General features: G+C 37.4%; 1 protein-coding gene across 2 annotated transcripts in view; it reads right to left on the bottom strand.

Annotated features, from left to right (window-relative positions):
- The window catches only part of pcdh11 (protocadherin 11), a 182328-nt gene extending 170593 nt beyond the window's left edge, over positions 1-11735 (bottom strand). Inside the window, exons 1-2 of one of the 2 annotated variants that reach the window (XM_043257437.1) lie at positions 11522-11735; positions 10181-10212 (exon numbers count right to left, since the gene is read on the bottom strand). In XM_043257437.1, the coding sequence (XP_043113372.1) occupies positions 10181-10186 (6 nt within the window). In that variant the 5' untranslated portion in view covers positions 10187-10212; positions 11522-11735. The remainder of the gene's footprint in view (positions 1-10180; positions 10213-11521) is intronic. The other variant, XM_043257441.1, reaches the window with a different exon arrangement.
- Between the last annotated feature and the right edge of the window lie 6926 nt (positions 11736-18661).

Here is an 18661-nt window from a genome sequence, read left to right as displayed (position 1 = left end):
ATTAGGGCCAAAGGGGTGAGTGACAGGTTCATAAGATGTACACGCGCAGCACTAAAGGGATAGCGGTGCCATGAGTGTGACCTCTGAAATGGCTTAAGGCTTCGCTATCAGATTTTTCACAAGCTAGTTCACCTCCCACGCTTTGTATAAGATGTGGTTGATAAGCTTTTATTAGAACTTAAAAATAAAGCAAAGACTGTTTTGCAGCTTTTTGAGATCTTTATAGGTTACTCTGTGTCGAGGTTTCCTCCTTACAGAATAACATCCGTCTGATTTTAAATCTGATATGTGACGCATACTCCCCCAGGAACGCATGAAATAAGCCACTGTTTTCCAAAGGCTCTTAGTCACAGACCGTGAGCTCGGTGCAGCAAGATTTTGAACAATGGTCACAACTGTAGGTATCGCGTATGAGTGCTCTACCAAAGGAGCCCTACTTAAACTGGGTCTTCTGGGACTGCTTGTCTTATTCTTGAAATCACTTTAGCCTCTTTTACGTTTCTATCGGCTTTTAAGGAACAGTCTCATGTAATGCTCATAGGGACGTTTACGATGACATTTAAGATCTTTCACATGAGCCATCGATGTGTACTACTAAATAAATCAGAGCTCCAAATAGGTACTCTTCACATTAAATACTGAATTCATTAGCATTTCAATTCTTCTAGCCTTTGAGCATAAATATAGTGGTTCTTTTAAACTTCCAGAACATTTCCAATATGCAAACGATTTACAAAAGACTGCCCGAATGTTCAGTGTTTCCATAAATAGTAATCATTCCAGGTTCATAATCTTTATATATATATATACAAAAAAGTGAACAGTTTAAAGTTTTAATACCTTATCTGACACAAACAGTATCTACCATTCCAGTCTCAAAGCAAGCCATACAGTATTTTGTCAGCTTACATTATTTTTATTTTTAAAGTTATTTTTAAATAGCTGTCAATGGAGAATGTTTTTTTTTCCATGCATATCATATATAAAAAGTATTTACATATATACAGAAGTAAACAAGTCTTTAAAAAGCCTTTATATTCAGAACATCTCAGTGTAGTTAGATTTTACTATTACATTTCTGAGGCCCTATGACAAACCTAACTCAACAATATTGAAAAAAAATGATAATAATTTGCAGATAACAGTGACAACGGTGATTTTTGTTTGTTTATTTAAAGAATAAATATAATTATAAAAGTAGGTAAATTGATTAAATGTGATGGATTCACCTTTAAAGTACAAGTTTTTATGTTGTCGCAATGTACATTTCAGTTTCTATAAATAAAGATTGGAGCTTTTTTTCAGCTACCAACCTAATATTTAGCATTAAATAATTATGTTGTAAGACACTAACAAAAAGCCCAATGTTTAGCGTAATTTACAGTTTGTTCTGTCAAATCAGTCATGCTATATGCTTCAGCGGACTTAAATATAGTGCAGTCTGTTTGCAGGAATGTTTCTTTTTCACCGCGTCCCTATCAGCTGCAGAACGCACCGTATTGATTTCATGTCGTGTGACCATAGAAAGAACAGTTGGAAGTGATAGGCTGTGGTTCAGCTTCCTGGTGACACAAGCTGCACTTGGCAGCCGTCAGTCATTCAGTACAAAGAGCTGATCCTTACAATATACACAATACTGATAAATGAAAGGCATATGACCACTTTTAGACTAGAAAAGATATGTAGACTTCTATAAATAAATAAAAGAAAATTAGCATGGGGAGAGATATTGTGTAATTATATGGTAATAAATCATCTTAGTTGATAATCAGGTAACATTTGGTTTTGTTCCCATATTTGCTTAAGCGTTACTGTTAAAAATCACAGTTTTTTAAATAACTGATAAAACTACATGGAAACACAGTTAATGCTATTAAATAGATGTTTTTTGCATATTTCAGTTTAATGAGTGAAATTCAGTGTCTGTGAATGACACTGTTTACCTTTTAGACTTTATATGCTATTATGGAAAAGCTCTTTGTGATTGGCTTTGGTTCATCATGTGACTTTCTCATCACCACCTGCATTTGCTGGTTATCAGTGTATTTCAAAGGTACAAAACAGATTTCAGCACTTCAATAGCTTGGAACAATAACATTATATATCTTAATGAAATTTTGTGATTTAACTCTAAGTTTAAGTAAAAACCATAAAACCTAATTTTGTTAACATATTCTTATTTTTTACCGTAAATTTTACAGATTTTTATTATTATTTTGTCAGTGTAGATATAGGTTATATTATATATATATATATATATATATATATATATATATATATATATATATATATATATATATATATAAAAACATAGTACTAATAGGTCAATTTTATTTATAATGAATATAAACATGCAATTTTTTTGTGGAGTCTGAATATACTTAGTATTTTTACCTGGCTGATGAGGACACGTCAAATTTTTATCATTTTAAATGCAGCGCTTATGACCCCAATTCATGCATTTAATTCTTTCTCCCTTTTAGTAATCAGAACAGCATTCCTAATGGCCGTTTGACATATTTCAGCAACGGCATAAATGACTCGATGAATCTGGCTGCCATTCGAACCCTTTTTACCGTTCCCCCGTGGTCCCCGTTTCGCAATCGGCGCCACATTCCCCCCATTCCATTTCAAGAAGCTTCATTTATCCTCAATGTGATCTGATTCAAAAGCTTTTCCGCTGGCCACCATTAGACACAGAGGAATCCGGCTTTGTTTTGGTCAGTCCGCTGAAACGCGGCAGTAATCTCAGTCTCCATTCACCCATCATCCGTGTCCGCCCCCATAGCTCCTCATACGAAATGCAGCTGAATAATTGTCTGTCATAGTCACAGAGAAATGACCTTAAGTTGTTTTTGTACTTAGTGTCAGCGCTTTGTGAAAATGATGGAGATCAAACATGGCAGAGCGGGCCTGTTTGTTTCACCATCAAAACGTTTGTTTAAAAGAATGCAAATGATTCCCTGTCTGATGAAGCTTTCCTTGAGAGCGGTTTGGTACGGCTATGTTTACAGACAAGCTCCTTAAGTTGTCCCCTCTAGCTGGTGCGGGCAATAATGGAACTGTTCTCAATTTTGTCATCAGAGAATTAAATGGCTTCTTTTTGAAGTGTGTATTTCTGAGAATGAGGAATGGGCTTGTAACTATGTTTTTGGTGCAGAGATTTGCATAAAAGCCCCTCAGTCTGCTAAGTTTTGAGCGGATTGTGGCTGGAGTGGAGTTAGAATGTGAGACAAAATGAAAGCCTCGGGGGAGAAGGTGAGCCTCCGTACGTCTGGGTATGAAAGGAGTAAATCCGACTTGGTTGGTAAACAGAGGCTCTGGGGACTGCTTGGCTTCCGCATGTGCACTACTGAGGAAAAGATGCGGCCCTCTGTGATTCTAATAGAGCAAGCCCATTTAAACCAGCACAACAAAACGCCAATAAATCATGTGCCGACACGTTCGTGTTTTAAAGAAAAGACGAAAACGAGGAGACGCTCTATTTAACGTGAGCGGGACCTGTGTGGCACCTCATCAACATGTTCTCAGAAACCGTGTCTTTTAAATGAATCAAAAATCGTCCATATGTTGCCATAGCAATAGACTCCACGAATTAAGAACAATATAGGAGAAAGCGGGGCTAGTTATCACTCTTTCACTCTGCTCAGTGTTTTTCAGGGTTTGTTTTTGAAAGTCAATTTCTCTGAAGGCGCATACCTTGACTACAAAAAATGTTTTGAACTTTTCCACCATTAGTGCCCAGGAAAAAAAAAAACGACACACAATAGCACGGCATGCTGCTGCACTATATGGGGCTGCTGCCTGCCATTAAACATCCAATTCGGCTTTTAACTAATAAAAGTATACATAAATATTCAATTTAGTAGTTGAATCATGAAACACGAAACAACTCGTTAGACAGCAAAAGTAAGGTAAGAAAAAAAACATCAAACTGTTTGGTCAACGGATACAAAGTGAATTATACAGGGTATTAAATGTGATGAAAAATGTGAAAAGCATGATCTCGAGGTTGCCTCTACAAGTCTATAAGTCATTTCAATTTCTATTTAAATCATAAAATTAATCTTAAAAAAAAAAGTTGAATGCAATGAAAAAAATTATATTGACTTGCTTTATTGCTTATATATAGATAGAAAGATAGATAGATAGATAGATTTTTTTTATTAGCATTATTATATTCTTTTCCACAAAGGAAGAAAAAACTATTATAGTGTACTGTACTCTGCCATTTGGTCTGTGCACATTGTCTGGGAATCATATTTCCTCAAATAAAAAACAGGCAGAGCTGATTTTTCCAACAATACACAGAATTAATATGACATATACAACTGGATAGTCTGTAATACCACCCAACTATATCACTGAACAGAGTAAACACGCATTTTTAGGGCTACAGATGCACAGTTCAGAAGATCTAACAGCTGTTTTTACCAAAATTCTTGAGGTTCATATAGAATTACATGCTTATTAGCTATCTGAAGACTGCCACAACTCTCTTTTACAGCTAGCCCCAGTCTGCTCTATATATCTGAAAGATATAAAGTGTCATATACCAAATGGTATGTATTCTTATAGAACAGCTCATAGTTATATTCTATTGCGGCTTAGCATTAACCTCATTCTGCGCATTTGTTCTAATTAAAGGTTTGACCTAATAACAACAACAACAACAACATGAATTTCCATTCTTTCTGTTCCTCTTGTTTTTACTTAATTCTGTCGGCAGATAAGAATTACCCTGCTAATAAGCGAGATAATTAGCTTGTCATTTTCTTCACAGATTAATACACTTTTGAAGTGATCGAATGCAGCTATGTAAGAAACTGTACGAGCAATCAGTTATGCAGGGATGACCACTCGATGCTAAAACTGACCAATCAGAAAGTATTCTAGTCAAGAGTTGTTTAATAAGATCTAAAGGAAAATTTGATTCAGGTGTTATTAGTACATTTGCGAAGACACATTAAAACACATACAGTGGATGCCATGCATAAAGAGTCTATCTGTTCACTGCATTTCAAAGAGAATTTCCAGTCAAATCTACTGTGACTATGGCTGTTTATAATTAAATAATGATGCAACTTTCCATGGATATTTGAAATAAACAATACTAGTCATAATTAGTTGGGAATGAAGACTTGTAAATGATAAATAATGTTCATGCTATGTAGAATAAGAAGAAATAAAGATATACAGCATAGGCACACAATAAGATGTGTGTGTGTGTGTGTGTGTGTTAAGTGGGGAGAGGGATTGCATATGCAAGCAGCTTTCAGTTTTCAGATTATAATTGATTGCATAAGCTTGTTTTCTAAGTTCAAGTGCAACATTTATTTTTTGCATATATATAAAAATGCTGTTGGCTTACATTACAAGCTTCACGCAAGATGTCCATTGCAATTGACAAATGCACTCTTTATATAACTCTCTCAAACGTTCTCATTTGAGAGAGAGAGAACAAAAAGACTAAATTAATTATACTACAATATTAGGAATGAATAGACCCTTTTTTAAAGGTGCCATTAAAAAGACATCATGCACAAAAGAGCAAAAATCCACACCCCATTTGCACATTTATGTCACACCGCTTGTTGTCACCTCTCTGTCACTTATGTTTTGCACATTGGTTGCAGCATTCAAAAGCAAAAAAAAAAAAGAAAGCCCTAAGAACAAAGATGAAGAAGAATGTCTGTAAATGCTGTACATATGTTAGGCTGGGCCGCAGCATGTGGTACTGACAGCTTGAACAGATAAACATGTGACTCGTGGAAAGGCTTCTTAGTCAAGCTTCAATGCAGAATTTTTGGATGTTTCATGCCCTGCAGTAAGAATGCCAAAACACAGCTAGACCTGCATGAGTGGAAAACTGGAATAGCTTGATTTGAGCTGTAAATCTTGAACCATTTGGATTGGTTAAACTAAGCCACATTAAAGAAACAGCCATTATATGCACACCTGCGAACTCAACATCAGGTCAATTCAACGTAATTGAATTTAGCTTTATGTACTTGTCAGTTTTTATACTGATATAAAAAAATAACACTTTTGACTGTCCCAACTTGTACAATTCCTCTTGATTTCACACATAACTTTTGTCAAACCTGGCATTACTAAGTTTAGTATGAGAGATGAAGATCACCAGTGAATGATTTTTGGTCTGTTCCTCGTCTGTTAGGTCTTTACAATGAAAGGTCCTTACATGAATCTGCCTTAGCATTCTTCAAAATGTATAATTACGTGTTTCGCGGAGAAAAAAAGAGAATGTTTGATAGTACTAAAACACTAAATGGAATATGTAAACAACCTATAAAACCAATCTAATGAGCTATATTGGTGAAACAATTGTTTATTGTGCTCATGATTAATAGTAACACTAATAATGAAGTTAATCATTTATTTAACGTTGGTGGCTTTTATCATATTCCTGTTGCCACTGTTTTATAAAGCCATTCTGTCATGCCTAAGAAATCACTTTTGTGGCTTATTGCTTTATTATTATATATTTTCCGTACAGCCGCATCTGATGAATTACCGCTGTGAACACAGACGATTATAATTAATGAGTTACGGAAATAACAAGATAATCAAGTTTGTTTTATTTCTCTATAATCACTTAATCAAAAACGCGAATCGCGCCTATTACCTTATCATCAAGTGGCATTAACTTTTAAGAAAAACAAGACTTTTTTACGTCATTTTACATGGCAAGAACACCTGTAATTTGTCTTCATCAGCCTGTATGGACATCGCCGCTTACACAAAGTCTAGCCCGAGGAGGATCAAATCAACTCTACTATTTTCAGAAATGACAGATCCAATTTTATGTACGTCCCTGCAGCATTCCCCAACTGTTGCCGTGTTGACCCCTCACCCGTTCTGCGGTGCTCTCTGCGGTACAGCTGCAGTTGTGTAAGATTGTGCTACATCCCCTTAAACCTTCTCTCATGTTTGGCAGCAACATAACTCTAAGAAATAAGAAGTGACAACGGCAAAGCACCCAAATCGAGTGCAAATTGATCGATGGCCGTATTAATTATGTGCTTAGATTTGAATATGCTTTTCGTTTCGTGTAATCCGCTGTGGTTCACAGCATGCATCCTAATAATCGTTTGACAACTTCTGTTGGACCAATTTTCACTCGTTCCTTTTTGCAACCACGCTATTTCTCGAAATACTTCTTTTGTCCTTAAAAAGCCTCTGCTATGCCTTTATATCAGTCACAGTCACCTTGCTGACCCCATGCTATCGCCGGTTCATTACGAATTCATCACAGAACACCCACACAGCTTTGTTCATTATTAGTGAAAGAGCACTGATTCTGTCGGCCTTACCAGACCACGACTCTCAAATTATTAAACCAAACCTTACAGAATACATTTCTAACTAGCGCCCGCTGTTACAGGCTCAGGTTTCTCCACTACAAATGGAAGTATTGGTTACACGTTTTGTTTTTTCCCCTAAATCCACGTAATCGCTAACAGAAAACAAGAAAGCAAAGAAGAAAGTTTTACTTTTGGGATGGCAGACTTCAGCAGGTGAAACAGTGCCCCAGATTTGATGGTGTGACTATTTCTCACTTCTCCTCCCTAATCTCACGAGACAGCATTCTGGAGCAAATACTTGTCAAATGACATGTAATAGAAAGAATGGTTTTGCTTGGGGAAAAAAACACAGACATCTTTTTTGTTTTCATCAAATCCTTAGATTATCGTTTGATGTGGGGTGTTGAAAGCAGCGAGGAAACATATCACAGATTTGTGCCGAGCAAAATATAATCGTATAAACAAAACACGACTTTTATAGAGACCAAAATAGAATTGTTGCCCGTCAAACATTCCCAGAAAAAGTCCAACAGCAGGACGCATCGGTAAGCCATACAGTTGTTATTTGGCACTGATTCACTTGTTAGGAAAGACGTTTACACTGTTGCTTGCATAGCAGATCGCCAAATCCTGCACACGGTATATGGAAACTAGCAGATGAGCAGAGGGCTGTCTCTGCGCACATGTCAGATGAGACATGAGGCAGATCCAGAAAGTACGGAGAAAACAGTGCATGATGGCACTGAAGCAAAAATGCAGCAAGGAAATCTGTCAGGGAATCAAAGTGCTGACAAGTTGAAGGGAAGGATTCAAATGCTGAGAAAAACACACAGTATTTCTCGCAAAACAGGGGAGGCGGGAAAGCCAAGCGTAATCTAATTCCAAGACATTTTTGAACTTCGGCCCACGCAAATGTTAAGCACTGTACGTAGGTATCGCTGGTCCGACCCGCAGGTCTCAAAGGTCAGAGTCCTTCAGTTTTGACCTTTTTTGACTGTTTATCATGGCACCCTTGTGCCCGATATATAGCGGAGAGTTGATTTACATACTCAGAGAAGTGTCTGATCACTGGTGTGTAGTGGACTCAAGGAGTTCCCTTTTTATTTCACTTTTTTTGCTTCGATGTTCCAGTTTTACTTTGAAATTGTTTACTGGATAAAGGCATATGGAAAAGCATTTATCCGCACTATCATAAAAAAATCAATACTATAATAGTCTTTTAACTCAGAAAAAGAAATAAATAAATACATTCTGTTGGGGTTTTTTTTCTAACCAAATGGCCGGTTGAGCCTGTTAGGTCATCTTCTTTGGGATGCTACTTTTCGATGTTCGGCAGTGTTTGTGTTCCACAGCCGCTGGGTTAGTGGCAGGGTCGATCTCACTGACTGTTAAAATAGCAAGGCTGAATTTGTGCATTTATTCAGTGTATGTTGTGTATTTTATATATAAAGTTATTACTGCTAAATTTTTATTTCTATATTTATTAAACAGAGATGATGTCAGCCAGCTAACTGTGAATCACTCTGGTCATTTTGTGTGATGAAACACCTGGTGACTTCAAATAAAACGTTTTTATTTGTAAAGATACCGAATACTACAATTTAAGCTGGCTGCTAAAATTGCTTCATTCACAATTTTTTTTTGCTTTTTGAGTTATAGCAAGGCCATTTACAATCAGATGTGACTGAAAGCCATAAAAAGGAAAACTCTTGACTTCTAATTTCTGTATTCGGTCTATTCATGTTCACTGGTTTAGTGCAATGCAAATAATTCACACTGCACTTGCAAACTTCAATGAGAATTACCTTTTTGTTGGCGTCGCCGTTGAAATTTTACGTCAGTAAATACTAGTGGTTTAAATACTTTTTGCACTTATATAGATGCAGTGCATTTGTCTGAGCATGCACTGCCTCCCTCGCTGTCTTAGAAAAAAAATGTTCTTGGTGAAGATATATGTACAGTAGTTATTCAAAGCATTTTTAGCAACCTAAGAGAAAAATGTTTTCCCGTCTTTAAAGCATCGTTTCTGTCTGGAAAAAAACCTGTCTATTTCATTTGCCATGTACTCCAAATAAAAAAGCCTTGCAGTTCACCATATAGTAAACCCATTCACTGTGTATGTACCTTGTGCTATGAGTATACAACCGAGGTGAGAAAGGTCAAAACAATCCTCTTTTCCACAACGCTTTTCAACAAGTTGACTTAGCTCAAGTAATCAGGTTTCACAATATATGTTCCATCTCAATCCCGCTGAAGATCTCCTAGTTGTCAAGTGCCTCCAAGTTATTTTTAGTCCGAAATTAACAGGTAGTCCTCTAGATGCAATCTAAAATTAATTTACCGCCCCTGTGCTTTACATAGTGTCCTCCAGACATGTGCATATTTCAACAGGGCGAAGTCGAAGGTGACTGGTATGATTTTTAGCACCTTGATAAATTTTGCTCATATGGCGCGACATATCTAAAGCACTCACGCAGAGCCTGCCGTGACTTTTATGATCATTTGCTACCCCTGAAGTGATTAATGATATAAGTCATACAAACCTGGCATTGTTTTTTAATTGCACATGCATAAAACTGTGTTTTAAATGATTAGCTCAACAAAAAAATTCAAAATTGGTCATCACTTACTCTCCCTCGTGTCATCCCAAACTTGTATGACTTTCATTCTTCCATATGATTCAAATGGTGAACTTTTGAATAACATCCCGGCCACTGTTTTGAATACACTAAAAGTGAGCCAAAATCTTGATGATCCACCCAAGCTCTTTTTTGTGTAGAATGAAAATGAAATCACGTTAGGATGAAAGTTAGACGGTTAATCAAAACATTTCAATTGAAAGATCATTTACTCACCCTCATGTTGTCGCAGATCTGTAGACTTTCTTCTATGGAAAGCACACACACACACACACACACACACACACACACACACACACACACACACACACACACACACACACGCTATTTAGAATCAACTGGTAAACAAACCTGTTTGGCTTTCAACACAATTCTAAATACGTTCGTAAAAAAGATTTTTGTGGCTGAACTGTCCCTTTAACAAAGAAATATAAAAATTATCTCAAGACAAAGGTATTTAAAATTCAACGTACGCCGCTAAAAATTCATTTGCTGCATGCTGTTTCCGTTCCAAACGCACAATCAATTCAATTTTCCTAATCCCAAACCTTTCTTCCCCAGTGTCCCTTGTTGGACACCTTAATATTATTCAGATCTTGCTGCAGATACCTCATAGACAATATGAAAGTCAATGATATTTTGGGGAGGAAATGATTACAATTAAAACTCAGCAGAAATGAGGGGGAGATAATGATGGCTGAAATAAAAGTTATCTTCCCCAATTACTCCAGGCTTCCTTATCAAGGATAATATGACCAGCCAGCTCTCTAGAATGCTGATGAGATTGTGGCACTTTCCTTGGCTCCCCTTGCCTCGTCCTTTTAGTGTTTGACAAACATGTAAACAAAGCTTGTACAGTGGCTGTCAAGAGTCCTGCAAATGCAAGCTTGATTATTGGTTTAATCAACACAAACTTCGAATCTAAAAATGGCTGCTTTATTATTTGTGTTTTGTGGCATATTTCAGAGGCACTACACTGGAGTGTTCCTCGCATGATTGATTGACTCCCATGTAACATGTAAATGACCTGCAACATTTACTTAAATTTGTATAACTCTTCTCATGGTGTGACATATTTGCTTAAAAACATCATCGCTTTTGAAGGCCTTATGCAAATGCAGTCTGTGTTTATCTCAAATGGATAGCAATAGCTCATCCAAAAATTCAACTGTCATTATTTACTCAACCTCATGTTTTCCAAAACATGTGTTTTTTTTTTTTGTTTTTTTCACACAAAGAGTTATTTATAGCGGAATATCAACACTTCTGTTTTCCATGCAACTGAAATAAACGGTGACAACTGCCAAGCTATATTTTTAAGAAAATATTTCCAATTAATTCAGTATCTCAACGTTATTTCAAAGAAATAAATAAAGGCATACATAACATTCGCATAATTATTGTCTTAAAAAAAAAAACAAAACTAAAACTAAATAAATAAATAATGCTAAAACATCTATTTAACTCGTGCTTGGCATATGTTAAGCATAAAAATAATAAACACTTTCTGGTTTACTGTTTTGTATAACGTTACTGTTAGTGTTTTGATGACTTTACCTGCGGTACGGAGTTGTCGACAAGCTTCACACACAGGCGTCGAACTGTAATAAAATAATTTAAAACAAAAAAAGTCCTCTCACAATCGATAAGAAGCATTTCTATGTTTGTTTCAGTGGATTGTGGGTAATATACACTTTAACCGGCGAACGCTAGGCCTTCTAAATTGTGCTACTTTAGGCCCCGTTTACACCAGCGCGTTTAATGTAAACAATAGGCATAACCGTAGCGTTATGTTATTCGTTTAAAAAGTTATTCGTTTTAAACGCGTAATTCATTAATTCAGAACCCATTCATTAACGAAACGACAACCGTAATCTCACAGTGACTCTATCGCTTTTAGGGAGTGAAAGATTCGTCAACGTGATTCAAACACTTGTGCATTCGCGAATGATTCTTTAAAAGATCCGGCACGCTATGAGTCATTTAAACGATTCAACTGTTCATGATTCGGACTCTGCGGTTTGCGCAGTGAGTTAATCGGTTCATTAACAACAACGGTCTCACCTTAGAGAATCATTTAGCGGTTCAAACTATTATGTTTATTTGCGCTTCGAAAATACAAATGCCATCCTGCCTTTTTTTAGCAGTACAGTCTTTTTTTTTTTTTATCTAACCGCATTAAATTCAAACAGAAAGGTCACAAAACTGAACTGAACTGAAAAAAAAACAAACAAAACAAAACGAGTGAACTATTCGACCCAAGCGTATTCGATAATATCACGCGCATGTTCGAGAATGTCGCGCGCAGTAGTCCTTTTTTAGAAGCGTCTGTATTTTATCATGCCTTGCAAAATTTAGCGACGTTTCTATCTATGTAAGGAGTATTTTCTGTTCCACAGAAGAGCAGCGATTACACGGGTCTGAGCAACTTAAGGTAAGCATATAATAACGGAACTTCAATTTTGAGGTGCATTTTTCCTTAAAGTGCTACGGTGGCTGTAATCATAAACATAACCAAAAATAAACCTGAGCTGCACTGTAAACACAGACTGTCCTTAGGGCACGGCAAGGTAAAAAATGATCTCTACCCTGAAATCGGAGGGGTAGACTACATGTATGTAAGAATTATATAAAAATGTGGGCGAGTACACAATTACACCCCTCTGGCAAACAGGTCTTTTTTGGGCTTGCTGCTGATTATCACATTTATCTAGATGTCTGTGAGCACTGGGGGGAAGCTGGTCCAGAAGTTTACTACCTGGCAACAACCTCTCATGGGACATCCCGCACCTGCTGGGCCCCAGATGTGCTCCCTCATGTTTTTTAGGGTTCTGGCCTGCAGAGAAATCCCGCAGGGTTTCCCATTACTGCTGAGAGAGAACAGCACAGAATATCTGCCAATACGCGCCCTGACTGCGTGGTCTGCAGTGCAATGTCCAGTGTGAGTTGATCTCACTTGTTTTATTTATCGGTTCGAGAGTAATTCGCATCGGTTTATTATGGAACTGATTCATTATCATGCCAGGGGAAATATATGGACTTTGCTTTCCGCGCCGGTAAACATCAATGACTGCCAAAAGGCCGAGTTCTAGCATCAGACTTAAGCAGTCGTACAGGAAACAGTCTCTAAAATGCTGCGATATACGCAAGTATTGTGAAGGTTGAATGTTCCTTCATATCTGATGAAAAAGAAGAGCAAAGAAAAAAGAATTTGAAAAAAACAAACAAACCAAACATATTTTAAATGCCTCTTTGACTTTGACATTAAACAGCACGTTTAATAATTTCAGTTAACTAGATATGTTCGAATTGAATTTAACCCTTCGACTACTAAATCGTTTCATAGGCCTGTGTTCATTTTCTATAGGCATTTTGTATGTGCGCGTAACATAATAATAAACCACGCTTTGGCCTCACTTTATTAATAACGGTCTTAAATAGAGATTGCGGATTCATACTTTTCACAACCTCGCATGCAAATTAGATACCATGTGTTAAGCATGTCTAAAATGACTGCTGTGACAGACATATGGAACCATCGCCACGCGTCGCTAAATACAGATGGCCGTACTATATATGTTAAATATTTGATTATCATCGTAAAAACAACCCATCGAGAAATGCGTATTTCAGTTTACATTGGCTCGCTGTCCTCGTTGTGTTTTTGTGTGCGCGTCTAGCAAGTACGCAACGCAGTGCTAAAAGCGTAAAGAGGCTAGCATTGCATTAAGGGACCGACGAAAATGTTAACGGTACATATTCAAGGGCTCATTAAACGTTGTCCTCTGTCCCTTTATGTATCAGTGACTAACACTCCACAAGAGCACGCCGCCAAATATATCCGCCGTTCTCTTGTTGTCTTTTTAATTTAAAAGGGAGCTTTCCATTTTTTGCGGATCTTAAAACATTACAGTCCCTCAGAGGCATCTGACTCACGTCTTGCTCTTTTCTGTTTTCAGCGCATATAATCTTCTATCCTTGAATAACAGAGACAGGTTCAGATAGACTGAGCCCAAGGTGAAATGATTTCTTAGGAGAATTTGGTGAAAACAGAGCGGTGTACTGATAACGATCAGAGGGATCGAACCGCTCGTCTGCGAAGCTTCCGTCTCGCGTCTTCCGCTTGATGGGGGACAGGGCTGGTGTGCGTTGACATGTGTTGGTGACTGGCCCAATGTTTGCTCTGTGGAGTTTCACAAGATGCTCAGAGAAACATCCAGGGCCTGTCATTTGCCGTGAACGTTGCCTACAGCGACCCAGAGGCTCTGCTTGTGTAAGACAGACATTCTGCCCAGAGGCCATTTCGCTTTCCTGGTATCCCCTCTCATTTTATCTCATTGCACGATCTGAAATCTAATGCGTAATAAGTTGCTCTCTCAAGTTTTCCTGCGTGAAGCTTTGTGCTCTTAACGGGGGGATCGTTTGATTCGTAGTGTATTCTGCGAGGGAGACAAAACAAATTTTAGTTTCATCTTTGCATCACAGGCATCCCGCTGAAAACTGCGCACCTTGGACAAAACGAAATAAGTGTGTGTAAACATCCGCTGCTCACACGGTTCGTGTGATGGACGTGTGCTACAGTACGCGTTTCTTAGCGTGCCCTTAGCGGTTGAATCAAAAGAACAAGTTTGGCCACTGTTCAGACCATGTTTATGGGATTTTCGCACATTTTTAATAATTTAGAGAACGATGATTCTTAACTCAGGTTCTCAGAAACCCAACCCAATAGATTGTTTTTCGATGTATTCCTGTTTAACAGGCTGAGAAGCTCAGCTGGTAAGTTGAATCGAGTGTTTTAATGCTGGTAGGTTGGTCCTGATGACTGGGATTGAGAAACACTACAATGTCAAAAGTATGTTTGCATTCACTTTAAGAATCATTTCAGTCAGGCCGAAGTAAAAATTTGTCTTAAAATGGCATGCAAATGCTTTCTTTCAGTTGCATCACTGCCTGTGGAGGATCAGAGAGCTCTTGGATTTCATGAACAATGTTTACCTTTGTGTTCTGAAGATGTGTGCAGATTTTTGGGTGAACTAACCCTTTAAGTACGAACGTAAATATGTGCAATTGTAACTTTGCAAGTTTAATAATCATCGTAGGAGATTTCAGAAAAAATGAATGTGCAGATGGAAGTAGTAAAGCATTTATATTTCAAATTGAGTTTTGCCGCATTTCAGGCCTGTTTATTTTTACAAATCCTTCATTATGCATGATTTTTGCCCTTGAATGTTAATTGAACTTAATTCAATATAAAGATTTTACTAGCATCAGCACAATATTTTTTATTATGGATGTATTGTTGTCATTTAAAAAAAAAAAGTTTGTTAAAGCTGTTATAAAACAAGAACACGTTTTGGTTTTAGGACAGCCTTGAAGAACGATCTTGATCCACTTCAAATGTTGACTGCTTTATAGTACTGATTGAACTCTGATTTGCACGCGTTTTATAAATTAAATCAAACATGTCTTAAGCATTCAAACTTACCATTGCCCAGATTTGCAGTTGAACGTGTGTCCCAGCGTGTTGAATTAAGGAAACTAATTTGAGATGCATGTCTTGGTTTTCTGTATGGGCACAAGGTACTGGAGGTACTGAAAATAAGGCTTTAAATTGGAATTTATAAACCCCTTCTTTAGTTAAAACAATTTACTACAAACTTAGGATCTAGGACAGGAACTGACTCTGTAGTCAACTGTTTATGAATATACTCTGAAAATGGACTAAACAGCTTATAAATAGAAGAAGTGCAGTGCTGTTGATTTTCAAACAGGAAGTGAATACCAGCACAAGGGCGCAACATTAAAGAGGGGGAAAAGATGACAACAGTAACTCTTTGGTGACTGCTATGAATCTGCAGAAAACTCTTGCATGTGATAATGTCTGCCGTTATGCTATGTGCACTGCTTTATGTCGGAAACAATGATTGTAGCTCATACCAACATCAAAAGCCCATCTCGTCTGTGAAGCATGATTGAAGGAATCGAGGAGTCTGAAGCTGCTGTGCTGGGAGTTTTGCAATTACTGAGTGACCAATGAATTCCAAGCCATGTGTCTGTGAGCTACGGTTCAAAAGAACTCCTTGTCAAATAGTCAGAAAACCAACAATAGAAGAGTTTCCGCTAATTAACACATAAAGGTTCAAACTGCTGTGAGCTATGAGGATATTTAAGGAATAATTTACTCATCATTATGCATTCACCCTCATTCACTTACCCCATTTCAAACCTGTAGGCTCTTATTTTCTCCATGCAAAAAATAATCGGAGATATCTTAACCCTGTTCTTTACCAATGCAGTTTTTTCATAGCGATTAGGTGCTTCCGACAAACAAACAGGACCTAAAATGCATTGTCAAGGAACTTTTTTGTTTTAACGTTCAATGCTTTCGCATTGCTAGTATCACTTTTTTATTAAGCGTGACAACTGTTCAATAGTAGCTCATTTGCTTTTAGAATATTAAAGTGCACAGTATCCTCATTAAGTTAATTTAATTAAATGGCTCAAAAAAACTTTCAACATTTTTACCAGAGGAACGATAAAATAATAGATCGTTTTGACCGTTTTTTTACATTTATTTGTTTGTTTATATTTAATTAGTATTTATTAGCAGCCGTGCTGTTTATCACCATGTTTTCAGTTCAGTAAATTCTCTCATTTACTTTCATTTTCTGCAAATTGACTTGTTGAAGTTTAAGGCTGTCACCGCAGTTGAGATTTTCACAGGCTTTTTGCCAGGTAAATACTTCTCTGATTTTATGAAGCAATTATGTAATCAGATACCACCCCTTACCTACAGTAGCTGAGGGGAATTAATTTTACTTTTAAACAATTTTCAATCTCTAGTAAACTTTAGAAGCAATTACAAAGAAACGGCACCGAACACGCTGAATTGCATGCAAATGGGAAACATATAAATGCATATATTATGCCGTTCAGAAGTAGCTTAACCGTATTTGAACTGTAAATCACAGCTCGGAAAGCTAGTTCCAAGGTAGCTCCTGCAACACTCATTTGGTTTGCTATTCCAAAGGGAGGAGCAGCAGAATCAATGTTCAGTCTTCCTGCATCTTGTTAAGAATTTGAAGCCCAAGTCTGGATCCGGCGAAGCATAGTCTTGAATGCGAATCACCTAGCTAATGACTCCTTAAGAAATCCATTGTATACACTCCACCTTGTCACATTCACTGCATTTGCAGCCTTTGATGGCTTATGCAGTTTCCGTTGAAGAGTGCTTGAGATTTCAAGATTTTAAAAGGCAGAATGTGGTTTTATGCCTCGAACGAGTTAAAAGATGCCGCGCTGATGCAACGAGAGATGCGTGTAGCGGCGTTCCAGTTGTCACTATCACTTCTAGCCCGCCGCATGCAGCCTTTGTGGTGGTTAAAATTGCCCCATGACCAGTTTTAAAATCACTGATCCCTGACACATTCCAATTCGCAATGAAGAGTCAGTCCCGATAACAATCCCCCAGTGACATCTAACTAGTGCAGAAGTGAAGTAGTGCCACGAATGAGAAGCAATGAGCTGCTGTGGGCAGAGCTTTCGCAAATGTCTTTGATGCATAATAATCTTTTCAACACCACAAGCTTCTGTGGAGGAGCATTTTGTAGTCTGAATCTGAATACTGAACAGGCAGTTTGGCCTTTTTAATTGTAGTGATATATCTGAATTTAGAAGCACTGGTGCACGCCTTATTCATTTGGTGCCTTGGTACCCTAGAGCCACTTGAGTGTTTCATTAAATAAATCAACGGAGCGGGATTCCTGTAGCCTCAGTTAATAAAGGAAAAGTGTAACATTGTCAGCTTTAGGATTTCAATGAATATATTTTACATATTGAACAAGCCATACAAAGCCACATGTTTATGGCAAGGGCCGTGAAGCAGTTGACATTTGAACACTCAGAGATGTGCTTCCTGACAATTTCCACCCATGAAAGCCTCCCTTTTTTGGTTCTTCTACATAAATGAGCTCAAAAGGGGGTCATAATTGTCAGAGCACAGCCCCTTTGGATCATCTTATGATTTCATGCTTTGTTCAGAGGAAATTTGTTATGGCACTTGACCGCCACCGAGTTTCCAGCACATTCCTTTATGCCGCCATTTCCCTTCTGGGATTTGGCCTGGAGTGTGAGCCTGCACATTTTCTACAGGGTTTCCACAGCTCTTAAATTAGAGCAGAAAGCCTTAAATTCATAGCCGTGGCGTTAAATGTTGCATGCGCTGTATCTTTCGCAGCATTTCTTTGTTTTTTGAATTTTTGAATCGAGATACATTTACTTGAGATAGAAAGTGAGAAAAAGTCTTGTCTTCTGAGAAAATGAACTAAGTTTGTGCTTAAAGCAGTCAATCGCAAATATCTTCAATTCGGTTATATAAACTAGATGTAATTGCACACAGCATTGGCAGATATTTGTTGTTGTTCTAATGAGAAGCTCATTTCATTTTAATACATTTCTCCAAAAACCAAACCATTTTTGCTTCTCTGATTTTCTTAATTGAAGAATATTTACACATTTACAGAGTTTTTTTGCATGAACGTAATTGAAAAAGTGATAGTTCAGTTAGAGGGTTGAAGTGTGAAAATACAGGTCATTTAGAAACCATATTGACTTAGTATTCTATTCTCTTTATTCCTTATGTTCTTTACTTGATCTCATTTACTCACCCTCATTTTTTTCTAATCTAAATAATTTTTT

Source organism: Puntigrus tetrazona, chromosome 14 (assembly GCF_018831695.1).
Source record: "Puntigrus tetrazona isolate hp1 chromosome 14, ASM1883169v1, whole genome shotgun sequence".
Taxonomy (NCBI): Eukaryota; Metazoa; Chordata; class Actinopteri; order Cypriniformes; family Cyprinidae; genus Puntigrus; species Puntigrus tetrazona.
The sequence above is the reverse complement of the archived record's forward strand: the minus strand, read 5'-3'. Positions and strand labels throughout refer to the sequence as shown.